Source organism: Pagrus major, chromosome 9 (assembly GCF_040436345.1).
Source record: "Pagrus major chromosome 9, Pma_NU_1.0".
NCBI classification, from domain to species: domain Eukaryota; kingdom Metazoa; phylum Chordata; class Actinopteri; order Spariformes; family Sparidae; genus Pagrus; species Pagrus major.
Window position 1 is genome coordinate 26,988,612 of NC_133223.1, and position 25,401 is coordinate 27,014,012.

General features: G+C 42.3%; 2 protein-coding genes across 5 annotated transcripts; both read left to right on the forward strand.

The window, feature by feature from the left end:
* Nucleotides 1–119: 119 nt before the first annotated feature.
* Nucleotides 120–5,899, forward strand: acmsd (aminocarboxymuconate semialdehyde decarboxylase). Its single transcript, XM_073473311.1, has 10 exons — nucleotides 120–232; nucleotides 2,037–2,081; nucleotides 2,791–2,887; nucleotides 2,976–3,025; nucleotides 3,675–3,911; nucleotides 4,087–4,180; nucleotides 4,621–4,716; nucleotides 4,869–5,041; nucleotides 5,380–5,478; nucleotides 5,689–5,899. Exons 1-10 carry the CDS (start codon nucleotides 176–178, stop codon nucleotides 5,749–5,751), a joined length of 1,011 nt encoding a protein of 336 aa, XP_073329412.1. The 5' UTR covers nucleotides 120–175; the 3' UTR covers nucleotides 5,752–5,899.
* Nucleotides 5,900–6,683: 784 nt separating this feature from the next.
* ccnt2a (cyclin T2a) lies at nucleotides 6,684–15,863 on the forward strand. Of its 4 annotated transcripts, none has more exons than XM_073473287.1 (10): nucleotides 6,684–6,908; nucleotides 7,633–7,714; nucleotides 7,844–7,972; nucleotides 8,282–8,342; nucleotides 8,899–8,961; nucleotides 9,858–9,903; nucleotides 12,139–12,302; nucleotides 12,390–12,460; nucleotides 12,594–13,887; nucleotides 14,043–15,863. In XM_073473287.1, exons 1-10 carry the CDS (start codon nucleotides 6,751–6,753, stop codon nucleotides 14,114–14,116), a joined length of 2,142 nt encoding a protein of 713 aa, XP_073329388.1. In that variant the 5' UTR covers nucleotides 6,684–6,750; the 3' UTR covers nucleotides 14,117–15,863. The 4 variants fall into 4 exon arrangements, 3 of the variants coding, with proteins under 3 accessions (XP_073329388.1, XP_073329387.1, XP_073329389.1); XR_012179618.1 differs by having other exon boundaries at nucleotides 6,724–6,908; nucleotides 9,858–10,298; nucleotides 14,043–15,648; XM_073473288.1 differs by having other exon boundaries at nucleotides 6,747–6,908; nucleotides 9,858–10,298; nucleotides 14,043–15,648.
* The last annotated feature ends 9,538 nt before the right edge of the window (nucleotides 15,864–25,401 follow it).

Consider the following 25,401-nt stretch of genomic DNA (forward strand, 5'->3'; position numbering starts at 1 on the left):
TTTGTTTTATAGATTAGATAATAAATTACCAGGCTGTCCCAGCAGCAGTCGGTCACCTGTCGGTCATTGGTTTCTTTCTGAGGGCGGAGAGTAAATTTGCTGAGATTTGCGCTCAGTTACTGCAAGAAAATCTCTGGCAGCAGACCTCCACATTTCCCTGAGGGACACCAGAAGGATGAAGGTTGATATTCACAATCATATTTTACCAAAGGAGTGGCCCGATCTGAAGCAGGTAGGCACTGAGAGACGAGTTCATTGGCAGTCTGAGAGGTTTTTATGAGTAAATCCACTTATAATGGTTGAGTGTTTTTTTTTAAAAAACACATCTTTGTTTGTATCAGCTCTGTGGCTCATTGAATTAAATGCCAGGAAGATAAAATGTACAGACTTTTTCCCATTGGAGTGTCAGCAGCAGGGAGTTTAACAGCTCACTCCATAAATCTGTGTTCTCTATGGATGGTTAAACTTTAATCAATAAGTGGCTCTGGCCTTGGTCTTCCCTGTCCTATCTGCTCCTGCTCTCATGTCTGTGTCAGTGTGGAGGCCTGGCTTTAGCTAATGATTTCCCACAGTTAGTGCTGGTCTGCTGACTGCTGCCATCATCTGTCTGTCTTTCTTTCTTTCTTTAGTTCTTCCTTTCTTTCTTTCTTTCTTTCTTTCTTTCTTTCTTTCTTTCTCTGTACATATTATTGTACTGTGCAATTTCAGTTGTGAAGTAGCTTCTCTGTTACTTTAGACATCCGGCTGCAAAGTGGTATGTTTTGCAAAAATCAAAATTTTGTGTTACACTGAAATTAAACTGTATTTCACCACTTTTTGCAGTTTGTTTTAGATAAACACACTGAAGGCCCATATAAACATATATGTGAGTGCCAAGTTTAGAATTTATTACGTCATTGCAAGTCCTGATTTACTGTATCACTAAGGCCCTTTTGTTATCTATATCATATGACCAATGAGATTATAAAGGTTATTATATCTGACCTTTTGTTCTTTGTCACACTCCTTGTTCAATTTCCCTCTTCATGTGATCAATAATATTTTTATTAATTAATTATATCCATGGCGAGACCACAGGATTTTTGTAAAAACTTGTATTTTTACTTTATTTAGCACAAGGAGAATATACAAAACAATCGAGGGAAGAGTAGTACAAAATAGGTTTACAATTGGATCCACAGTGGTGGAGATGATGCTACAGCACAGTCAAACACAAACAGCAGACAACAGAGAAAATGTAATATATGAAAAATGTGAACAGACGAAGAGCACAAAGAGCAAGGAAAGCCATCAGAAAACAAAGACCAAGATAAAGATGAATATAATTTGTTTTGGGAGGGGTGGTAATGCCTAAAAAGCTTGTGTCAACACCCATCACATGATATAATGATGTGACAGAGAGCCTATGAAAATCCATTGTATTTAACCATGTTTTACAACTTAAGACTCTGAGATCCAACCTTGTTTCTATTTATGTGCTTTGGAGCTGTTACAACCCCCTAAAAGAGCATCGGGGTTAATGTCTTATGGTCTCCACTGGTGCAAATAAATTTGATTTAAAGCAGGCTGTCATTGAACAAGCTACTTTAAGAAATACTTTTTAGAGAAGGGCATCAAATCCATCCTGCAGTTTGAAAAGCTGAAGCCTCTCTGTGGCATCAGCTAAGTACACAGCACTGCAGATCTGCAGGGATATGAAACGGGGCTTTACTGGCTGAATTGCTCACGTAGATCATTTGCGGCTTCATCTGTATGCAAAAGAGTCAACAGCCTCAGATGGCATTCACTGAGAGTTTTCCAGGGCGTTGGAGAGGATAGTCCTCTCGCATGAAGATTGAACCCTCGCAGATGGGATAACACAATCAATAGAGGCTTTTCCACAGCCAGACGCGTGTAGGATACCAAACAATGTCCACATTTATACAGAAATTTTGCATCTAAATCAAATGCACCAGAATCTAATGTGTATGTGTTCTTCAGTATATGAAATGTTCACCAGTTATTAAGCATAATCACTCTTTTGCTCTGTGTTTCAGAGGTATGGATACGATGGCTTTGTCCAGCTACACCATCACTGCAAGGTGAGTCATTTTTTTTTTTTCCTGGCATGCACATACAGACTGAGTATAGGTGCAGCAGGAGAACTTATGCAATTGTGCTGCATACTCTGCTGGGAACGCAGCAGGTTCTTCCCGGCTGCACCCCACCCTGGTGGACCCGTCAGCCTGGTCCTCGCCATGTGAGCAGCTGCAGAACTCAGCACGGTGCCTCTGCATCAGCGGAGTGATTCACTTCAACGCTGCAGACCTCAAAGCAGCCTGGCCACTGTGTAGCAAAGGCAACTTTGCATGGCAGCCGTTGGTTGGGATTAAGAAACCTGCACATAAAGACAAATAGCTGATGCATTCGAACATCTGTTTAGGTCCTGATGCCAATGTTAAAACAAGATCAATGAGGACTCCTAGTCAATTACAACCGTTAAAAGGAGGAAAAAAGACTCTCCAGATGTTGTTTGTATATCTGCAGTCACATATACACCAAGAACCTTTTCAAAGACAGTTAATCTATCATGAAATCGGCTAAATGCCAGATGAAAATAAAAGTTAACATCCTGTACGCTTCCCATGACACAGTATCAATCAGCTGTCTGCTGCCATCATGTGGTTGTGTTTTAAAGTGTTATAAAATCCAAACATGAGCCTGAAAATAGTTAATTTAACTAGGGAAATGAACAGGAGTGAGAACAATACATTTGCAAAGGCGCCCACACACTCTGCATTGTTGTGTCAGGGTGAAGCAGAGATGATGAAGGATGGGAAGCTGTTCCGGGTGATTCAAGCAAACTGCTGGGACGCAAACACTCGCATAAGGGACATGGATCAACATGGTATATGCACAGACACGAAAGCAACCATACAATGCAGTGTTTCATCTCTTTGATGCCTAAAATGAACGTATCTGTTTATGACCATCAGGTGTCACAGTTCAAGCCCTTTCTACTGTTCCTGTGATGTTCAGTTACTGGGTGAGTGCACACTAAGTCTGAGCAGCCTGGATCAAAAACAGTGCGGCTGTTATATTTTATTACTTTGTGATATTTGTGACGTTTTAATCGGAAGAGAAAGATCTTCAGTGTCTGATTTTTTGGGCCTAAACAAACTAAACAAACAAACTATTTATTTTCACAACTGAATAAACAAACTGACCTTAAAGGACAACACAGTTTCATACTGTTTTATTTGTTTATATATTGGCGGACCCTGCCACCTTTCTAGCTTCAAACAGTGTTCTGGGACCATATTTTCCTCTGAGAACAGCTTGTTTATTCAGTTTGTTTCTGAGTTTGTGTTATTACCTCATTAATATTGTAAATATCAAAAGTTTGAATTTCTTCTCCAAAACTACAAAGTTCCCCTTTAAACCTGAAACACTGTGTTGTTTACTCTGCCCTACATTACTGTGAGCTGCACCTGTTCCTGCTGAAAAAAAGGGAACAAATTAAATTTTGAGGCTTTTTGTGCAACACCACACTTGTCTGCAACACTTCTTAACAGTTTTGGTTCCTCTGCAGTCACAGAAGCATCAACACGATAAAGAATATGTGAAGCCAATTTGATTCCAGCCTCCACACATACAGTATATTTACCTAATTGAATCTTATTTTGGGATTACAGGCCAAACCTCATGACACACTGGATCTCTGTGTCCTTCTAAATGACAATTTGGCCGAGACAGTGCGCACCCACCCCAAGAGGTTTGTGGGCCTGGGCACTCTGCCCATGCAAGCCCCTGACTTGGCTGTACTGGAGATGAGGCGCTGTGTGAAGGAGCTGGGCTTCCCTGGGGTGCAGATTGGCTCACATATCAACAACTGGGACCTGAACGCCTCTGAACTCTACCCTTTCTATGCTGTGAGACCTTGAGAATTGCAGTACATGCTTATTTGATAACACAAAGCTCTAGGAGTTGAGAATGTACCTGCGTATGTACAAAATGCATACCCAAGTGTGAGACATTCCTTTGTATTCTGAGGTCAAGTTCTCCTTCATGGAGATATACTGATCTCGCTTTGTGTCTGCCACATAGGCAGCCGAGGAGCTGGGCTGCTCCATATTTGTCCACCCGTGGGACATGCAGACAGATGGGAGGATGGCTAAGTATTGGCTGCCGTGGCTGGTGGGTGAGGGAGATGAGATGGAGTAGGAATAGGAGATATTGAATATCCCCCCTGGTCACGTCAAGAAAACAAATAAAATACACTTTTTTTTCTTGAAAATAAAGTCACTTTGTAGCTGAAATCGATCCATGTTTAATTATTCGTGCATAACAGAACAATTATAATTTATTTTCTGAAATGATTGATGAAGCCATCAAAACCAAATCATTGTTTTCCCCTGCGTGGTAAAACTTCTTAATTGGTGTTGATTTTCTAGCATTGTAGCTTTCACTACATATTTGATGCACTGTGATTACGGCCAAAAGTAAAGCTTCATTTAACTTTTTGATTTAGTTTCCTCCACTTAGTCTCTTAACCCATTTACAGTGTCTCATACTAACACAACATGTGTTTGAAGTACAGCTGAAAAGAAGCACTGCATTCTGTTGTCTTCTCCTTCTCAGGCATGCCATCAGAGACGACCATGGCTATCTGCTCGATGATATTTGGAGGTGTCTTCGAGAGATTTCCTAAATTGAAAGTCTGCTTTGCACATGGAGGTAAAGACCAGATGTTTCTATTGTAGCGCATTCAATTCACAGCAGAATAATACGAGCATTTATGTAGCAACTTCAAAACTTTCTTCAAAGATGCCATGAGCCACTGTATGGATGACGTTTAACCATTATTACTTTTGTTCATGTGGTTGCAGGCGGCTCTTTTCCATTCACTGTTGGTAGAATTGAACACGGCCACAAAGTCCGGCCTGACCTGTGTGCCGTGGACAACAAGATCAGCCCACGGAAATACCTCGGTTCTTTCTACACTGACTCCCTCGTTCACGATCCCGTCGCCCTGAAGCTGCTCATTGACGTCATTGGAAAGGTGAGCTTGTATTCTTTCATTGAATGCATACACACACAGAGATACACACACACACACACACACACACACACACAGAGATACACACACACACACAAAGGACATTCAGAAGACACTGAGGAAGTATTGCATGGATAATGTGTGGGAAGTTTGAACACATTTTTGTAAAGACACTTCAACCTTGGATACAAAAACGGTGTCCCCGAACGGTGTCGAGCATTGTGATGCTGCAGAATGACAGTAATTATTCCTGCTTTCACCAATCTGACAAGGATACTGTGGGTGTGTATATCTGAACATGTTCTCTACTAAAAGTTAACATGCATGTATTCCTCTTTCAGGATAAAGTGATGCTGGGAACAGATTATCCATTCCCGCTGGGTGAGCTGGAGCCCGGATCACTGATTGAGTCAATGGATGAATTTGATAACAAACTAAAGGTAAAAAAATATTATCCCCTCTATTTAGACAATTCTGTTACCTCAGTTATGATTTGACTCTATAACAAAGGCTTATTAACAGTAAGGATGTTAGAAGCCATCCCAAACTTTCTGACACAAATAAATATCCTCAATTCTGTACTTTCTAAGTCTTAAGGTACTGTATATCCAATCCAGTGTTTAATAAGGTGTGTGCTTTTTGTTTTGCAGGATAAATTACTTGCTGGAAATGCACTGGAATTTTTGGGCCTGAAACGAGAGCAATTTGAGTAACATGAAACAGCGATTCAGTGCAATGTCTGTGTTCAAGTATTCATATTTGGATGATTAAAAAAAATCACTCTGTATTAGCTTGTATAGTAGATCGAACCAGTTGTATTGTTGTTTGATGCAATAAATTAAATAAGTGTTTTACTCTGAATAGTGAATTGCATTATTTGTTTCAACTCGTAAATAACTCGGAGAAGGGAAAATGGAGGAGTTATTGGTAATGTGCGAGAACGGCAAGTGATTACTCTAATTTCTTGTGTAAGATTGTATTTCTTATTGTAGTAGTAAATATACATATAATTTTCTTTTCACCTCTGTTAGAAATCATGACAATCTATAAGCTGTAAAAGAACATGTTAGTATGATGAAAGGGTTCCTAGGCTCCCCATGAGGCTGCCAGGTACTTGAATTGCTGAACAAGCTGCACTAACATGTGCTCCAACTCAAAGAATGAGCAATGCAATGGTTCCTATGCTCATTAACTCAGCTCTTAGAGATAAAGCACACAGATGAACACAGCTAAACACTACAAATAATGCATACAGTGGCCTCGTTAATAATTTTGTGCAGGAAAGACTCAACTTTGACACAAAACACCTTGTTGACTTTTTGCCTACTCAGGGAAAAACCTTTCAAGCTTTATTACTTTCTCTGAAGTTATTATCACTCTGTTATATAACTTGGGTGGACTCTGATGTAGCTAATCATTTGTAATTGTGGGTTAATCATCAGTGGGTTTAATGGGCTGTTCTTATCCTTTGCTGCAAATGGAACCGACCCAAACTAAACGCAGTGTTGTTTAAAATGTGAAAACATTAATAAAAGCTGCTAAAATACAATAATATCCCCTTTAATGAAACATAATCACAATGTTTACAAATGTGAATGCTGTAAATGTGCACCATGGTCTCGCCACCATCGAAGAAGAAGAAGAAGCGGGTTTCCTGTGCGACACCGACGTCACGTCCGGTTTCTCGATGCCCAAGCGAACGTTGGAGAGCAATGGCGGCGTGCCGGGGATCTTCGTCGAAATGGTTTTTCACCCGGGACCAGCTCGAGAACACGCCGTCCCACCGATGTGGAGTCGAGCCAGACCGGGAGCTCTCCTACCGGCAACAAGCGGCGAATCTGATCCAAGATATGGGCCAGAGACTCAACGTGTATCCTTTGTAAACAAACTTATCCCTCGACCGGACTGCAAGCAGACATGGCGGTAGCAGATCGAGCGGGCCCCGTTAGCGTTAGCTTATCTGAACAGACTGCTGAGGTCAGGGAGGCCGTTTGTGGACTTTTTCGTTTTGTACGTTAATTTTTCTGCTTGCAGAAATTCTGTTGTTTTTAAAAAAATCCAAATGTGGAATCTCAATATCGTAGTTCCATGTGTAGCCATGCGCTAATATAGCATGCTAACTAGCTAGCTGAGGATTGACGTAAAAGGCCATTTGGCGTGTTTGCAGCTGTTGCTAGCCCCCCTGTCCACAGAAATAAGTGTCTTTACCTCTCGGTGCGACAGGGTTTAGTTTATTCATTAACATTATGCCTCACTGGAATACATAAACTGATGCACAGAGTTGGTATTTGACATACTGGTGCTATTTTAATCCAACACGAGTAGCGTAAGATGATCGTAAAGCTAATGCAAGCCCCCGTATTAGCTAGCTGGCTTGAACTGTCACAATGTCGTTGACTCACCTGTTCACATATCTTTACTTTATTTTTAATATGTTTTTGTTTAGTTTATGTTTTTTGTTTTGTTTTAATACGTTGTCGAAATATCCCATGCCTTGCCTTGATGTAAGGGCATGCAAGCTAACTTCCCACGCTGCTGTCGGCAGCGTGATTTACACAAAGTGAAACTAAAATCTACCTTGACACACCCTCCAGCTCCCAATTAACAATAAATACAGCCATTGTTTACATGCATAGATTTTATATGCACCACTCTTTCACCAAATTCCATAGGAATGTAAGTATTTTGTTTCATACTCTTGGCATTGACCTGAAACCTGTATGACACATGTATCACATTTTTGGTATATTGACACTGAAATGACACTGTTAGTATGTATTCAAATGTCTCGACACTTTTGCACAGATAATATCTCCGACCACATTGTTCCTGGCCGCTAAAGTGGAAGAACAACCCCGGAAACTCGAACATGTCATCAAGGTTGCACATGCTTGCCTGAACCCACAAGAACCGCCTCTAGACACAAAAAGCAATGTAAGTTCAAGAAGCTCTGCATATTATGTGGTTGATTCCCTCCCCCCTCCCCCCCTTTCTGCATCTGACTTTCCAGTTTCTCAGTGGTCATGGTTTCCCTTTGTTTACCTGGCTGTGCCAAATTCCCTTGCCCTCTACAAAGGGCCTTATTTTAACTGCCCCGGCCTACTGTTACACCCAGCAAGGCTTGCATTACCAGTAAAATGAGCCTCTTTGTTTGGAGATTTTGGCCATTTGAAACAGTTGTTAGGGGGATAGATTAATAGACTCATTACAATTGTGTTGTAATGACTGTCTATCAAACTTCAGGCATACCTCCAGCAAGCTCAAGAGCTGGTGATACTTGAATCCATAGTGCTGCAGACCCTGGGTAAGTAGTGGTGACTGGAATGGATGACTTGAGAGATAGCGTTTTGTTTATCATGATCATTTTCTTTGGATTATCATTATCACTAAGGGAGTAATGCTACTGATCACTGTTGAATTTTTTCATCACAGCCTGTTGAGTAAATTGTTATATCAGCTGCTGTATGGGTATCTTGTCATTTAAATATTTTCGATAAATCATGTAAAGGTGACACGTCATTCCCTCATTGATAGTCATGAAACATGTTATTGATATGGCGAAAGGAAATGTTATTTAATGTCACTGCACGGCAACATTTTGTTTTATGGCTGCCACATTTTGTGCTCACTTATTGATTACATTCTGTCATCCAAAGAGAAAGTGGTCAAAGCTGATTGGATTGCACTTCATTTGAAACGTACATATATGAATTGACCGTCAAGCTCCGCTATTTGGATACAAACTAGATTTATCGATAGCCTTAAAAATTAGCGCTAGATCTGTTTGATTAATCATGAAATGACCTGTCACCTCCCAACTGTGTCTGTGTTGAACTCACCTGTCATGTATTTTGTTCCAGGCTTTGAAATTACTATTGATCACCCACACACTGATGTGGTGAAATGTTCCCAGCTAGTGCGAGGTAGAGGCTTCCTTCTTTGCTCTTTGTGCCCTCTGCTCTTGTTTGTCCCACCTCAGATATGGGTGGGGAGGGGGGTCAAAACCTTGCTGATGTAATGGTTACGTGACCACACACACCTTGCTCTTTTGATGACCTTTTGAGTTCATTGTATGATATAGCACATTAAGAACAACATTTACTGACACTTATTAAGCCGAGTCCAAGTCTGAAGCATAATTATTATTCTTGCCATATCACTCTGTAACTTAGAAACTGACACCCCCTTAAATATCAGTGGTTCTGGGTGCCATTTGCATTGTGTATCCTGTATGATAGCAGAACCAATCTGTTATTTGGGAGACAGGAAAGGTTTCTCTTTTTGAAGTTACCTGAAAATTTAAGAGAATAAATAATGACGGTTGTTTCTGAAAAGCACAGGTGTTAATAATAACATCAATGATGGTACTGTACCATTCAGTTAGTGTTTCTGACAAACAGACTTTATTTGGGCAGGCAGCCCAGGTATATTAATGGCCGCCCACTTAAATTTTGGCATCACAATTTAGCAATTTTTTTTGGTATAAGTCCAAGAGACACTCAGTCCGCGATTAATTAACTAGTAGACAATCTGCCCTCGCTCCACTCCACCAATCCCGTCTGCTGACATTCATACAAGCTCTGCAGAGAAACACAATATGGCAAATATGCGTACAAAACCACGTTTAATTCCAATTTAATGTGCAGTGCAATTAACACTTAGCACCAAGTGTTGTTTTCAGTCTTGGCCCAGGCTTAATCAGTGCATTGAAAATCACATTCACTTCCTGATCTAATGATAGTTAAATGCTTTGGCTTGCAGAAATGTTAATAATTCTTTCCTTCCCTGTTTTTTCTCTTTTTCTGTCTCTCTCTTACAGCAAGCAAGGATCTGGCACAGACTTCCTATTTCATGGCTACCAACAGGTTGTTATCCTGCCCCTCCTTTGTTGCACTTTGACTGCACACCATAGCTTCCTGTAATGCAGGGTACCCTATCAGTGTCCAACGGGCCCTAATTGCACTGGTGGTTGTTGGGATGCTTGCCTTCTCCCCTCAGCTTCCCTCCTTTGTTCAAAGGGAGCGGGACAGGGTGGCTTGTAGCGTTACCGGCCCCAGTCGCAGTGCGGTGTATTGTACAAGGGACCATGTGTTGGCACAGATGGGTTGAATGCAAGATGTGAAGTGTAGTGGTGCGCTTGAAACCCACATGTTTGTTCGGTTGCGAAAAAGTGCATAAGTCTAAAAGAAAGACACTTTGGTAGCCTGAATAGCAGCTAAAGATTTCACAGATGTAAACATTTCTCGTAGAAGTGCTTCCGGTAAGTACCGCAGATTCATTTTTACATTTTTTCTTTTTCATATCCATTTGTTAAAAATGCATATCTCCTCAAATATTTTTCACCTTATGCAATATTTGCTTGCCTTTAAATGCACATTTTCTCGCTCCTCTTCAACATTCTTTCATACATGTAGTTCACGTGATAGATGTGACAAGAATAATGACCCATTAAGGACCTCCAGAATATGTAATATATGTATTATTTCAGTGTCTCTTATACATTTGGTGATGAGATTTTATTCTAAAGCGAGGACAACATATCTTGTAGTTGGAAATCTGGGTCCTTAAAGGGTTTGTTTATAGTAGGAGGTGGTGGAAAGGATTATTTCGAATGTAATTAACTTTGTCTACAGCTACATGTACTTCAAATCAGTTGACAATGTCTGGATGCTGACTGTTTGTAGTCTTGCACTGAGCTGGCAGTAATTAAAGCTGCAGCAAGGGATTCTAGAGAATAATAGTTGGAGTCTCATTCAGATAAAGGTGCTTTGGGTTGGTGGTCCACCAACTAAAGAGTCAGTGTTTTACGACCTGGTAATGAGACTCGACAACCAACTCTCTTTCTCCGGAGATCGCTTGTTACACCTTTTAAGATGGAAAGCTGTAGCCAATGACTGTTCTTAAAATAGCTCCATATCCTTACAAATGTATTTTTTTAATGTAGTCAAGAATAATCATTCCTAATGTTTCAAATGATTTGGTTGGTTGATTGTTTGCCATCACTGTTAGCACTGTCACGATTGTGATAGACCAGACTCCAGACATTGTACTTGTTTTAAAGTGCAGCGATATAAAGTTGTGGCTAGTTCTTTGTTATATATAACTTGATGCTGAGGCATGTTGTCAGTAAAGTCATGTTGAATTTAAGCACTTAACTTTCATGCATTACGATTACAATAGTATATTCAGGTGTTAAGCGTCTGGTAAACAATTGGGGGAACCCAATTTACATGAGAACTAAATCCTATAGTCATGTTTTAATATCAGTTTCTGTCTATTTTCACTTGAAAGGGGGCCATTTGTCTATTTTTAGTTGTTAATTTTTACGTAATATGAATATGTTGTACTGTCCAATTCCAGTCTTGCAAAACAGTGTTATATTTATGAAACAGTGATTTTACCCTTGGGTCATCATTCAGATTAGATTAACTATGATTTTTAATATAGTAAGGCTCTCAGTATTGAGACAATGTTTACACTTCAAGACACACTAGATTTATCCCTTTTAACACAGTGTCCCCCCCCCCCCCAAAAAAACAAAAAAAACAAAAAAAAACAGAGGCAAGCACATAGAGGTTTGTAGGAGCAGCCTCCTGTTAGATTGCTGTACAGTGATGCAACTGTCACATGGGTGGGCCCATGGTTCAGTGTTTCACAATGACAAGGCCACACGTGGCCCCCTCCCCACTTCCCTCATTTTTGTTATGATGTCCAAACATTTTTAAACCAGCCTTTAAACATGAATGATTGTCACTTGACAAAATGCAGTGCTTACTGTTGGAATTTTGTCCTTCCATTACATCGCAGAAATCATGAAGTTAGTTCACGTGTATTTTGACCTGTTTGTGAAATGAGCCGTTTTATCAGAGTTTGTTGTTTCAACAAATAACATAATCTTCTCCAACCAAAGCCTACAGGTGATTAAACCTGTCTGCTCCCTCTTGTGTTTCTTTTCTTTCTCGTTTCTCCACATGTGGAACCAATCGTGGCGAACACCTGGCCTGGCACATGCACCTACCCTCACATATGTGAAATATTCACTCTTTCTTGCACACACTGCACACACTCATCACTTACGCATATCCTCACACACTACGCAGTCTACACCTCACTACCTTCTGCCTCCAGTACAAGCCCACGGTGATTGCCTGTGTTTGCATCCACCTGGCATGTAAGTGGTCCAACTGGGAAATCCCAGTTTCCACTGACGGAAAACACTGGTGGGAGTACGTGGACAACTCTGTCACTCTCGAGCTGCTTGATGGTGAGATAAAATAATGTATTTTCCTTTTTCCATGATGAGTTACAGTGAATAAATTGTTATTTGATGTTGATATTCTTGTGTTTGTAGAGTTGACCCATGAGTTTCTGCAAATTCTGGAGAAGACACCCAGCCGTTTAAAGAGGATACGCAACTGGCGGGTAGGATACGTTGCTGTTCTATTTCATGCCTTGGAAAGACATATTTGCCACCGCCAGTGTTGAACCACTGTGTGCTTAACACAAAGTAAAATCAAGCTCTAAACAGTGTTACAAATCTCTGTCTACCTTTTAGGCAACACAAGCTGCCAAAAAGCCCAAGACTGAAAGCTCTCAGTTGTCAGAAAACTCCTTTCCTGGGCCTTCCATGCTCTCAGATGGTGACATTTCGCTCCCAGGACTCTCCTCCTCCAACCCAAGTTTTTCCAAAGCAGGCGCCTCCTTCACCGCATCCCTGTCTCTGGACAGCTTGGCTGGCACATACAATCCAGGTAGCCACAGTGAGTGGCCCCAGGGCAACCAGAGCATAGCAGGGTACCCTTCCAGCTGTATAAAACAGGAACCCCTCAACATCCCCCTCGAAGAGCCCTCACTGTCTTTGCAAACCTCCACTTCCTCTTTGCTTCAGCATGCACCGGTATACAGGACTGAAAAAACAGTTGACTTCAGCCCTATCAAACAGGAACAAAAAGGAGCTGGCGGGAGTTCGGTAGGCAAGCATCAGCCACCACCTCAGTCTGCCTACCTTCCACCCGCTCAGCCTCCTCCACCACAATCTACTTCAGCTCAGAAGCTGTCTCTGGACAAATACAGAGAGAAACACGCAGAGCTGGCTGTCTCTGGTCAGAAACGTAGTCATGAACAACACGGAGGAGTAATGGACTGTGATATGAGGGGGGATATGTCGTCTTCCTCCTCTTCTACCTATGCACCATCCTTTACGAGCCAAGTAGACCATAGAAAACATTCACAGCCCCACCAATCAACCCATGCTAGTGGTGGAGGCATCACTGCCTCCCCAATGAAAATGAAAGTCCCCTCCTCAACTTCAGGGCAAGATAGGCGCCATCACGGTGACAAACGGGACAAAGGCTCGCTCAAACTCCGCCTGGCTGTTCCTGGGTCTGGTGGAAGCTCCCAGCTGGATAAAAGTGGACAATCAAGCAAAGATGAGCTTAAAATGAAGATTAAAGTTTCATCATCAGAGCGCCACAGCTCATCGGATGAAGGCATGGCAGCCAACAACAAGAATAAACATTCCAGCCCTCTGGTGAGCAAGGACAAACAACATCGTGGAGCAGATCACAACCTCCATCGCCACCACAAGCACAGTCACCCTCATCCACACGCACACAGTGGGAATGGACGAGGAGGCCCTGAGGGCCCTGGAGGTCTACTACGTGGTCCTCCAGGACTGGTCAGCATTGAAGGGACTACGCTTGCTCCACCTGGATCCACCTCTTTGTCTTCATCCTCATCGCGCAAGAGAGTGCACGCCGAGACCAGCCACAACCACCACCCTTCCTCCGCATTCTCCACTTCTTGCTCCAAAGTGAGCAAAATCTCCAAGGGTGGCACTGGTGCTGCAGGTACTACATCTTTTTCTCTCCCCTTTCTCCCCCCTTGCTCCTCTCCTGTACTGCAGTGTGTCTCGTCTGGCTTGCAGCTCTAAGGCTAACCTCCCTCCCCCCCTTCCTCCTCCTCCTTATTCTTGTTTCTCCTCCTCCCCTCCTGTCATACTCAGGTGGGCTGCGGACCTCTCAGCAGTACCCTCCTCCTAGTGAGTCGCCACATGAAGTGGGAGAGCAGAGACACTGAGTCCACCACTCTGCAGCCATGGCCAGCACATGGAAATGGCAACAAACTACCCACAGACTCTGAAGACTATGCTCACCTCCCTGTTAAGTGCCCTAGGAAAATAACTCTTTATGTGATGATAAACCCTTTATTGAAAGGCAGAAAAAGTTATCTGCAGAAAAAAGAAAAGTATTGTTGGACACCTCAATTTCTGAGACAAGAATGATAAAAAAAAAATATGCTTCCTGACTGTCAGATCGCTGAGTTGTGTACTCGGTCCTGTCTTTCTGTTAGTGTGTTGAATTGCTGCTTGGTTCTCCTTCATCCTCAAATGAGTCTAGGAATGTGCAAAGATGTGTGTGTGTGTGTGATTTCATCATGGGGTTGGAGTCCTTTACCTACATTTCAGATCTCCATATGGGAAACAAAAGTATTAGTAAGTACTATAAAAAGGCATGGAAGGTGCGCTTTTCTTCATTTTCCTCCTATTTTCTTTTTTTAAGACTAATTTAATTGAATCACATTTATGCGGTTGTATGGAGGAAGCCGATGGGCCAGCTGGAGATGAGTTCAAGTTATGTTTGCTGGCATTCCATTTAATACTGTTGATGGATGCAAAAAATATTTTTTTTTTTTTAGTGTAAAGTTTCATCTCCTCAATTACTTTCTTGTCTTGATTTCTTTTTATACTTAAGTACTGTGCGTATGATTTGCATGTTTCAATCATCAAAGGGATTTCAAAGGAGAACACGTACTTGCTGTTTACAGAAAGTGGAGATAAATGTACATACGTTTTTGTATGTTTAAAGAAAAAAAAAAAGCTATACCATGACTACTCAGGTTTGGAGCTGCTTGTAAGTATAACAAGATAACTATAATACCTATAAAAGACTTTTATTTTGTTGGTTGGGCATCATCGGGTGAATGATTGCAGCATTCCAGTGGTGTGTGCTTCTTACAGCCTTCCTACAGAGGGCGCTGTACTGTGCTTTTCCATCACAGGAAATATCAGTTGATGCCCTCAGTAACACCGGCACATCCAACACCTACTTATCACATCAGAGCGATGCAATTTGTACCAAAAATTATTTTTTTGGACCTCTAAGTAGACCTTAAGCTGGATGCCAAAGGTTGTGCCTCAAAAAGAAAAAAAACTGACAGACAATAGTAGTGTGCTATTAAAGTTTACATAACCCTTTTTACTTTGAAGTGCATCAGACATAATATCATGACATGAAGCTGTAGCTCTTAGATGTCAGCCCATTAAGGGGGAACATGTAAGTATTATTGAATCAACTTTTAATCGAGAAAAAACAAACAAACTTGGAATCGGTTTCCATTTGAGCCAGAGTTGTCAGAACAGTGACCGATTGGCCATATGCAACATGACCTGCTGGATAACGCAAGTATCTGCAACGTGGACGTCCCTAATAGGTTTTGTCACTGATGTCCTCATCCAGTTGGTTGACTTTACATTTACAGCCATGTACCTGTCCGGACACGTCTTTACATTAGTTCTCTACATTAAACTCAATATTGTTCTCAAATGTTGACATGAGTGTCCCCTCTGTTCTTGACTGGGTTACTCATTCATGTGCAAATACACAACAAACCTGAGGCCGGGTTGTTTTTACCCCATTTTGGGCACACGGAACAAAAGCAGTTGTGGACGAATGAGCCAAACCCACTCTTGCATCCTTTTTCACCCCTTTTCATTTCAGTATTACAAATAAACTTCAAAGTTGGCGCTACCCTGACACAGTATAAACCCTGGTTGTTGCTGTCATTTTATTATGCATATATCCATATTACTAGAGTCTGGGAGTAAAGAAACGTATAGCAATGAAAAGTCTTTATATGTTGCATGTCTTACAGTTTTACATTCTCATTTGTCAATAACTCATCAGAGGAAGTACAAGTTCACATTCTCGGCACTGAAAAATTAAGGTTATGGAAATAAGTTTATAATTTAAGCTGGAATATGCATTGGACAATCAGAATCTAAATACATCAGCCAGTAAAAAAAAGCTCTAATTACACTGTTAAAATGTAAAACTAAAGGGACAGTTATCCCTGAAATTAAAAGGACACATTTCATCTTATCTGTGGTGCTATTTATCCATCTAGATTGTTTTGGTGTGAGTTGCAGAGCTTTGGAGATATCGGCCTTCTTTTGAATATAATGGAACTGGAACGTGAAAAACTCAACAGCAGATTTTCTTGGTTAAACATCACTGCACAGACTGAAGCGTACATCTACTTGTGGATGACTTGCTAATGTTACAGCAAAGCAGAGGACGGTGCTATAAATGTTTACATTCCCCGCTGTCATGAGCACATATGTACACTTCCCTCCGCGGCGATGCAGAGAAAATAATTCCTAGTTCCTGAAACCGGACTGTGGATTTTTGTGGCGCTTTGAGCACCACAAGCCGAGTGCCTTCTAGGTCCATTAAATCTGAGAGAAGGCAGACATCCCCCCAGCCGATATCTCCAAAACCTGGCTACTCGGTTAAAAACAATTTAGATGGATTAATAGCATTAAATAGAAAAATATGTGGTTTTGGTTTTGGGGTGAACTGCCCCTTTAAGGCATATGATTGGCACCTTTACAAGATTGCTATAGAAAATACCCAAAGTCAGTAAAAAAAAGTCTGGCATCTATTGCCTCACATTTTAAAGGTTCTATTGTACCAAGTGAAATGTATAAAAGTGCTTCTAATGCAGAGGGGTCTGCTCCAAACACACTACTGATGCATCACTGGGAAAAGGCGGTGACGGCCCTTAAAGGGTCACAAAAGAATACTTTGTGATCTGAGTCACCAATCTGAATGAAATCGTTAAATATCCCCATGAACTCAAAAATATTCCGTCCTTGTTATCGACACTCTGAGTGGCCACAGCAGTTATTTTTCTGTGTTGCCCAGGAGTTCACTCCGGTCTCATTTTGGGGGATGAATGAATGCTTCAGCAGCTGGTCTGCAGATGGCCGTAGTCTCTGGTCACTGGAGTTAAGAGAAAACGCAAAAAAAACAAGGAAACTTTATTTCAAATCATGTCTTTAAATACAAAAATATTCACTGAAGTATGTGTCAAAGTCATGGAAGTATATTTTTTCAATATACTTTCAAAAAGGCATGGACGCTTTGGAATCAGGGTTATAAATCAGTCAGGTATAGATTCACAGGGTAAGTGATTGAATGAAATGCCTTACATTTACTGTAACAACAGATATATACTAGAGTTTCAACCTAGGAAGACAACAGGTCTCACCTTGTCAAGCAGATATTTACAAAATCCTTGGCGTTATCCGAAAACCCATCTGGCAAAGAGGGCATCAACCCTCTCTGAGCCCCGATGTAGAATAAGGCAGCCATCTTGTCCATGTGTGCCAGTGGTGGTTTCCCTGTGGCCATCTCAAACACCGTGCAACCCACACTCCAGATATCTGACTTCCTGCCATATCCTGTCTCACTGATAACCTGAGGAGTGGAAAGAAAAATTTAAAGTTCAGCCGACCAATTAAACAGAATCTTCCCAGATGAGAGGACAACCTGAACAAACTCTTGATCTACCTCTGGTGCCATCCAGTAAGGTGTCCCGTGGACAGATTTGAGCAGATCTCCACTGTTGCTCGCTGTGTGGTTCAGACAGCTGAGACGACGGGCGCAGCCAAAGTCGATGAGCTTGATGACGCCCGTGGGCATCAGCATGACGTTGTTTCCCTTCAAGTCACGATGAATCACCCTGTTCAGGTGCAGGAAGGCCACCCCTTCCAGGATCTGATGGGTGTATAGAGCCAGAACAGGCTCTGGCAGAGGACCAAACCTGAAGGCAGGAAAGGGGACCATGTATGTTAAAGACTCATAATGACTTTATGTCAGGCTCAGTGCTTTAACCGATACTTCTGGGTAAGTTGTGAAGGTATCTCGGATCAACCTAACCTGTTAAGGATGCTAGCGATGGATCCTCCGGGGATGTATTCCATGAAGATGGAGACCACGTGCTGATTAAGTGAGGTCCCCAGGAAGCCCACGATGTTGCTGTGTCTCAAGGTTTTAAGCAGCTCCACTTCCCCCTGCAGACGACTGTACTCCCTCTTTGCAGCATCAGAGTCGGAGGCGTCCAGGCTCACCTGCTTCACAGCTATCAGCTGGCCCTGGCTGGTCAGGCCACAGTACACCTGGTGAGAAGGCAGCAGTGATTGTCAGGGTTAGTTAAACATCAATACCTGCTGCTGTGCCTATGATGTTTTGGGTATTTGTGTAAGATTAAATAGAGTTCTGGTGGTCAACAGACCTACACAGCAACACTTTATCATCAGCTTTACTTTGTTATTATAAATTAACGTACTTACTGTTCCATAGGCTCCCCTGCCGAGTACTTCCCCCTTTGTCCATGTGATGGCGTCATCGACAACCAACCCAGAGCCAAGCAGAGCAGCACTGTATGTTGAATTGACCTGCAATAAAAAACACAATGAATATCAGCAAAGTAAATGAGAAAGTGGGGTGACTTGGATTATCAACCGGAAATCATTGATGAATATGCAAGCCTCAAGTCTTTGAAGCTTTGGTGGATCAGGATAATCTGGTTTCTCGGGGTGTTGAATTAGTTTATTGAAAATGTTTAGTTGAGTCTTAAAAGATTAGTAGGCACATGAGAACGTCATAACGTCTTGATTTTTGTAAGTAACCGTGTGAAAATGGTTTTGGTGGTGATGGTGGGTTGAACCTTATATTTCATAAACAGTTTCTCTACTCAGTTTTCTTGACAACACTTGTTTCACAACATGTCGAAGTAACACAAGTGTTCTACTGGTACAACTTAGAGCCCAATTTTAATCCTTAAAGGAACAGTTAACCCCAAAAATCAAAAATGTAAATTCCTCTTCCTCCAACTGCTGTTTATCCATCCAGACTGTTTTAGTGTGAGCTGCCAAGGATGCTGCCAAGGAAGATGTTTGCCTTCTCTCAAATATAATTTAACTAGAACTTCACCAGAACTATCTAGGTGAATAACAAGCACTAAAGGTAAGAGGGATAATAGGTCATTTAAATTTTTGAGTGAATTTAAACTAAGGATTAAAATTTAGATTAAAATCATGACAATGAGAATAGTTTACCTCAGGGAATGCATTTCTTCCCAATACCGGATCATCTTCCGTGTTGGACTCCTCCTTGCCTGGTCCCAGCTTGTCAGGACACGGGCCAATGGATACATCCCTCTCATCCAATGAGATGAGCTCCTCAGCCAGACACTGCAGAAGGTCATCTGTAAGCGGCCCGTCTCCCACCTCATCCAGAAACTTCTGGTAAACCGGTGACATGACAGTGTGGCTGCTGCTGCCAGACGAAGTCCAGGTGTTGATCTTCGGCTGTTGAGGGCTTTGAGATGATACTGGCTCATGAACTTGTGGGTTTGATGACTCTTCATCACGAGAGGAAACTGCTGCAGTCATTGTTTTGTCATCTGATTTTAATGTTTCAGACCCATATCTAGAAAGAGCCTCCTCTATGATAGATAACATCTGATCTTGAGAATTATTATGACAAACATCCTTTGCAGGAGCTAACTCAGCCTCTGTGTTCCCGTCAAGTTTCGGCACATCCTTCCTTTTTTGTCGGTCTTTCCTTGGTAGGGGTGTGAGGTGAGGTTTCAGCCTCGAGGATGCAGGTTTTGATTTGCTTTTAGCTGAAACGACCAGCCTCTCCCCTGGACCTCTCCTCTGTGCTTGTTTCAAAGGTCTGTGTTTGACATGAGCAGACTGCACTTGTCTCTCCTTAACTTTGTCGCAAGAGCTGGAAACTCTGAGGTTATCGTAGATAGGACCAGCAAACATCTCATAGATGGCTGGCCCTTCATCTCCACTCTGTATCTGCTGAAACATGTCTTTGTAGGTGACAAAGTCCACAGCAGATTTAGATCTTTGTGTCCCCGCTACAACAAGTCTCTTTATTTGTTGGGTCACTGGTGGGTGCTGTTGAGATCTGATCAACTTGTCTGGAGTTGCTCTTTTGCTCTGAGCATGATCGAGCGCCTTCTTTCGTGGCGATTGAGTGCCGGTGTTGCAATGGGCACCTTTAACAGATTTAAGCTTTGATTTGACTTTTGTGACTGTCTCTCCGCTGATTATTAGCTCAGGGCTTTTCCTGGTTTTATCTTTAACTTGTGTGGAAAGTGAGGTGTTCTTCAGATTGCTTTTGGACTTTGACCGATTCAGGATGCTGCGGTCTTTGTGTGCTAGTATGTTGAAAGACTGGTGGTTCGTTTGGATATTTGCTCTTAGTTCACAGTTCGTTCGGGTTCTTCTCTCCTTGCTCCGGAGAGGCTTCAAGGCTTTCAACATCCCTTTGTCTCTCTTGGGATCCATGTCAGACTGTAGAAGGTTAACAGCTGGAGTTCTCTCTTCAACAGTGCCAGTATCTAACTTTACATCCTCCCTACAAGGGATTGGGTTATCTACCTGGGTTCCTTCATAACAGAGATCCTTCTTTGTTCTTTCTGGGCTGTTCAGGTCATTGCTGTAATTCCCATCAGAGCATGTAATAACATCACCCTGGTCAAACCTTGTCCTGTGGCTAATCTCGGTCTCAGGCTCTGTGGTGCGCTCCACATTGTTCTTTTCCTCCTTAGACATTGATGTGATAGGTATTTTAGCATTCACAGTTGAATTCATAGTGTCTCCTTGCCTGTCAACAGGCTCTTTTGTGTAATTCATATTGTTGGCTTTGCCTTCACAGTGAGAGTTTAAAGCTTTTTCAGTGCCAAAACGATTACTTGCATGATTGATAGGCTCTGGAATACGACTGATCCTTGTCTGAACAGTAAAATCCTGCCTTGTCTTGCCAACTGAATCAGTCTCAGTGCAGCTCACATCGTTTGAATGCCGCAACAAGCTGTCTCCAACAAACTTCAGATGGCTCCCTCCTGAAGTTCTCTCATCTTCCTCCTCCTCATCCTCCAGATCGATGGAACTATGGCTGCTGCTGCTGGACCCGCTCTCCTCACTCCCACCCTTAGTGCTCAGAGGGCCAGTGCGTGGACTACCCCAGGATAGTCTCTCTCTCCTCAGTCGGGTCCTGGAGCACAGGGGGCTCCGGCTGATGGGCTTCAGGGGGACGTGGTGCTTTAGTACTGGCAGAGCAGCAATATCCCTTGGCCTGCTGTCGAGTGGTGCCAACAGCTTTGGTGTTCTGGGATGCAGAGTCGGCAAGAGACCCCGTGAGAGCTGTGGAGAATAAGGACATTGATGATTCATTTGGAAGGAATATAAGTATAAAAGGAAATGTCGGTGAAGCTGATAAAAGGAGGTTTTGTGTTTGAAATGTACCTTTTGTTCATTTACATTGTCTTGAGAACCCAGTCCTGCAGACAGGAAAAAATAAATGAGTCACGTAACTGATTATCTTGTTCAGAAGCTTGGCCATTTGAGTTGGACATTTACGTACGTGTCTGGATGTGCGCCCTGGCCTGGATCATAGTGTTTGAAGACAGTAGTGGTTCCATGATGCTGGGGGCTGATTGGCTGAGCTGGCTGGACTTGGCCACAGACAGCAGTCCGGGGGAGGACGGGGATGCAGCAATCACACTTCTTGTTCTCTGCCTGTGAGGGACGAATCGAAATCACATTTCAAAGACGTTTGAAGTTTACCACAGATGTCTTGTGTCTTCTGAATTAAAGAAACTGGAATAATCAGAAAACAAAAGGGCAGTAAGTAGATTTCCATTTGCTCCAAAGCAATAAATGCATACAAATTAGCTGTTTTTTCACATTATAGGTCAAATATTAATAGCTCAATAATTGCTTTTGATTAATAATTACTTTTCACTGTTGACTTTATCACGCGCGTCCTACTCCAACCACCATAATTAAAGGGTGTAGGAGACGTGAGGGTTTAAAGTGTAACCAAACTCTAAACCTTTAAGCCTGAAATCTTGGTTCAGGTCCAGGGTATGTGGTTTACAATCACTCAGACATCTGTGTTATCATTTAATTTAACAAAAAATAATTGTGACGTGCCAATGACTCAGGGTGGGCATAGATCAAGAAGACTAAAAGAGAGGTAAGTCTTCTTTCAGTCTATTTCGATCAATGTTTAATTTCCACCAGTCACATGAGGATGACACTGTTTTTCTCAGCTCCGATCTCTTTATATGTGATGGTGATGTATCTGCTATTGTTTGTCCTTAAATGGCATAAATGATCCAGGCACAGGCACTCAAGGTGGTTTGAAAAATACACAAGACGTTTGTCGGGTGCAGAGCCAGACCTTCTGGAGGTATAAACACCCTCAGTCACATTAGATTTATCTTCACTCCCATTTATCAACCTGACTGCAGCAGTGATCGGCAGAGCTGACCTCAGTTGTTATGGGAAAGGGGAAGGGGAAAATGAAGAGAGATAACCAGATTCTGTGGCGTATGCCTAAATAATGAGCCCAGCTGCAGTATGTACCTGTGTCTGGGGGGCACTGGGAGGCAGGAGGTCCTGGTACTCAGCCGACCAGATGATGCAGCAGGGTCTGGTTGGCTCCAGCGCCTGCTGTTGTTACTCAGGCTCGGCAGAAACAAACCTCCTCTGAAAAACACAGACACAGTTAATTAAGCCTTTGACAAGATAAGAGTGTGATTGTATTCCCATTAACAATATTGCAATAAGAATTACAAATGCTGATGAGTTTTATTGCCTCGTGTTGAAGTGAACATTACGCCAAAATCCTCATTTCCTCCCATCTCTCTGTATTACTGGAAGCTGATGCTATGAAATTAGAGACCCGCTCAAAGACCTTTATTCTCCGCGGAGAGTTTGGACTTGATTCAGTGGTGAGAGCTCCACATAACAGACAATGGGCTGATTCAACGAAGCCCTCTCTCCCCCTGTCTCTGTGTTTCTAACCTGTTTGGGGAGAACAGGTTGTCCTCTGGACACAGTGACAGGTGCCTGCATACAGGACAGGAGTGTAACCAGATAGGACACTCTTGTGCTGTCCACGTAGAAGTAAGAGGCTGTTGTTGACTAGCCTGAGGAGAGTGTGTTGTTTATACAAGTGACTGTGTGTTGGGGGGGATGGAGTGTTAACTGTACCCGCACAAAATGTTTGTGGTTACGTATGAACAGATGTGGATGTTTTCATATGTAAATGCAATCAGCTCAGTGCCACCAGCTTGTAAATTATTGTGTCTTTATAGCAAATACGTGTGTGTGTGTGTGTGTGTGTGTGTGTAAAAGATTGTGAGATTTCACTCGCCCCACCTGCTTCCCCTCCCTGCGTCCTGGTAGGCTTGCCTGATGTCTCTCAGTGTTTCCATGGCGTTTTGGAAACAGAAGGGGATTCCCTTATCTGCTGCAGCCACACACACACACACACACACACACACACACACACACACACAGTTACACCCACAGTTACACCCACCAATTACAAATCCATTGTATTTTCAGTGCTCACAGTTATACACAAATGTAAAACTCAGTTACATAAAGTGTATTTTTGGCCCCACGGTAGCTGAATGTTGTCGTCTTCACTCACTGAAAAATTACACGACTTTAAAGAAATGCCACAAAACTTAAATAGCAACAGCTGAAACCTGACCTCACATTGCATTTCCTTAATTTTTTTGAAGCAGTTTCATAAATGCTGGAGAAGTATCAGTACACCTTTATCAGTTGACAGGCAACAAATGTGAAGTATTTCTAGACAGCAAAACCACATCATAACACAAAAATGTGCTTACCCTTTTCTGAGCTTGTTATTGTTCCACTCTGCTCCCATATCGAGACCCCGTTTAAGGACTTAATCAGATACTTCCTCCCTCTGTTTACCTAATGATTACACCTATATTCTGTTTTTCATTTCTGTATTCTCAACATGTCCAGTCCTCACTGTAACTCTCTCCTCTCTGCCCCATGCCGTTGTACAAGCCGGTGGGAAGGTTTCTCAGCTGAGAGGCTGAGAGGTCATATTGTGTGTGAGGAGACTCCTCCCACCAAGTCACGCCTCCCTCAATCGCCTCCCTTCAGAAGGTGATTTGATCTGAAGGCCTGTTTGGGAGCTGACCAGTATATTTTTTGTCACCATAAAACATCAAAATTGGATAAATATTTTGACCTTTTTGAAGTAGTAAGTTGGCATCTAAGACACTCTTGTATCCTCTATGTCTAAAGATAGATGTTTTTGTCCTTCTCCAATAAGCCAACAAAGGAAATATAAAACTTACACTCCATTGTCCACACCTTAATCACTAACACCAGTAAAACTGCAGGAGTCCTTACCTTGGTTGAGGCCTTTATGGTGGTCAGATTGTGGAGGGTACCCTGATGACTCCAGCACTTCCTGGAAAGAACAAAGGCGAGAAATTAATTTATTATATGTCCCAGACTTTAGAGGTCCTGCAGCACAAATGTTAGGTCAGACAGATCTGGCTGGCTGAAATTTCAGCATGTTTTTTTAAAAAAAACAAAGAAGCAGTATTTTCTGTGGGAAAGAGGAGCTTCTGTTGACGCAGACTTTTAGATAATCTACTACATGTACAAAAACCTTTAACACACCAAAGGACAGGAAAAGAATGAAAAGCATAATAGGTCTTCTTTAACGTACAGTAAAAAGAGAGTGTCAGTTTCAAAGCTTTGTTAGATTTCATTGATATAGTACAGAGCAACAAATGGTGCAGTCACCGCTCACATGATGGAGCTTTTACACACGTACAAAGGCAAAGTGTCGGATTTAGATTTGGAAGTCAACTTCAACATTACACTTTAATTAGTTTTTAATTAATTCCAAGTGAACCGTTGCTATAAAGTTTATATTTTTGGTCGTTTCAACACTACACACCACACTACACTTCTGCAGCTTTTCCCCGTAAACCACCTGCTCTTCTCCTCCAGCTCACCAGCTGCCCTGCTCATCTGCTCCATAAAGACCCATAATACGGCAGTATGGCAGCCAAGTGTCAGCTACCCAGAGCACCCCTCCTCCACACACACACACGTATACACACACACACTTATCTAAACAGCGAATTACTGCTTCCACATATTTGTCTTCTGGGTGCCTTCTTACTGCCTGTGAGCAGCCGTGCACACATGCTTACTGTCTTGTTAGTCTCACTTGCTAAAATCTTGACAATTAAGTGAATCAGTTCCTGAATACAGGCAACTTCTGGTCCCAAAGCTCTGAAGAAAAATGACAAAAGCCTTGACATCTGGATCACTTACCCCTGTGTGGCTGTAGAGTAGAAAGCGATGCTGTTGGGTCGGTGTCTGTGTGGGGGAGGCAGCCGTAGACCGATCAGGACAGAGGCTC

Bases quoted from the DNA above. Each gene is read 5' to 3' on its own strand.
- acmsd (XM_073473311.1), top strand. From the start codon at position 176: ATGAAGGTTGATATTCACAATCATATTTTACCAAAGGAGTGGCCCGAT. The intron at 2,082-2,790 runs GTGAGTCATTTT...TTGTTGTGTCAG, and splicing joins AGCTACACCATCACTGCAAG to GGTGAAGCAGAGATGATGAA. The intron at 3,026-3,674 runs GTGAGTGCACAC...TTGGGATTACAG, and splicing joins CTGTGATGTTCAGTTACTGG to GCCAAACCTCATGACACACT.
- ccnt2a (XM_073473286.1), top strand. From the start codon at position 6,751: ATGGCGGCGTGCCGGGGATCTTCGTCGAAATGGTTTTTCACCCGGGAC. The intron at 8,343-8,898 runs GTAAGTAGTGGT...ATTTTGTTCCAG, and splicing joins CATAGTGCTGCAGACCCTGG to GCTTTGAAATTACTATTGAT. The intron at 12,461-12,593 runs GTAGGATACGTT...TCTACCTTTTAG, and splicing joins AGAGGATACGCAACTGGCGG to GCAACACAAGCTGCCAAAAA.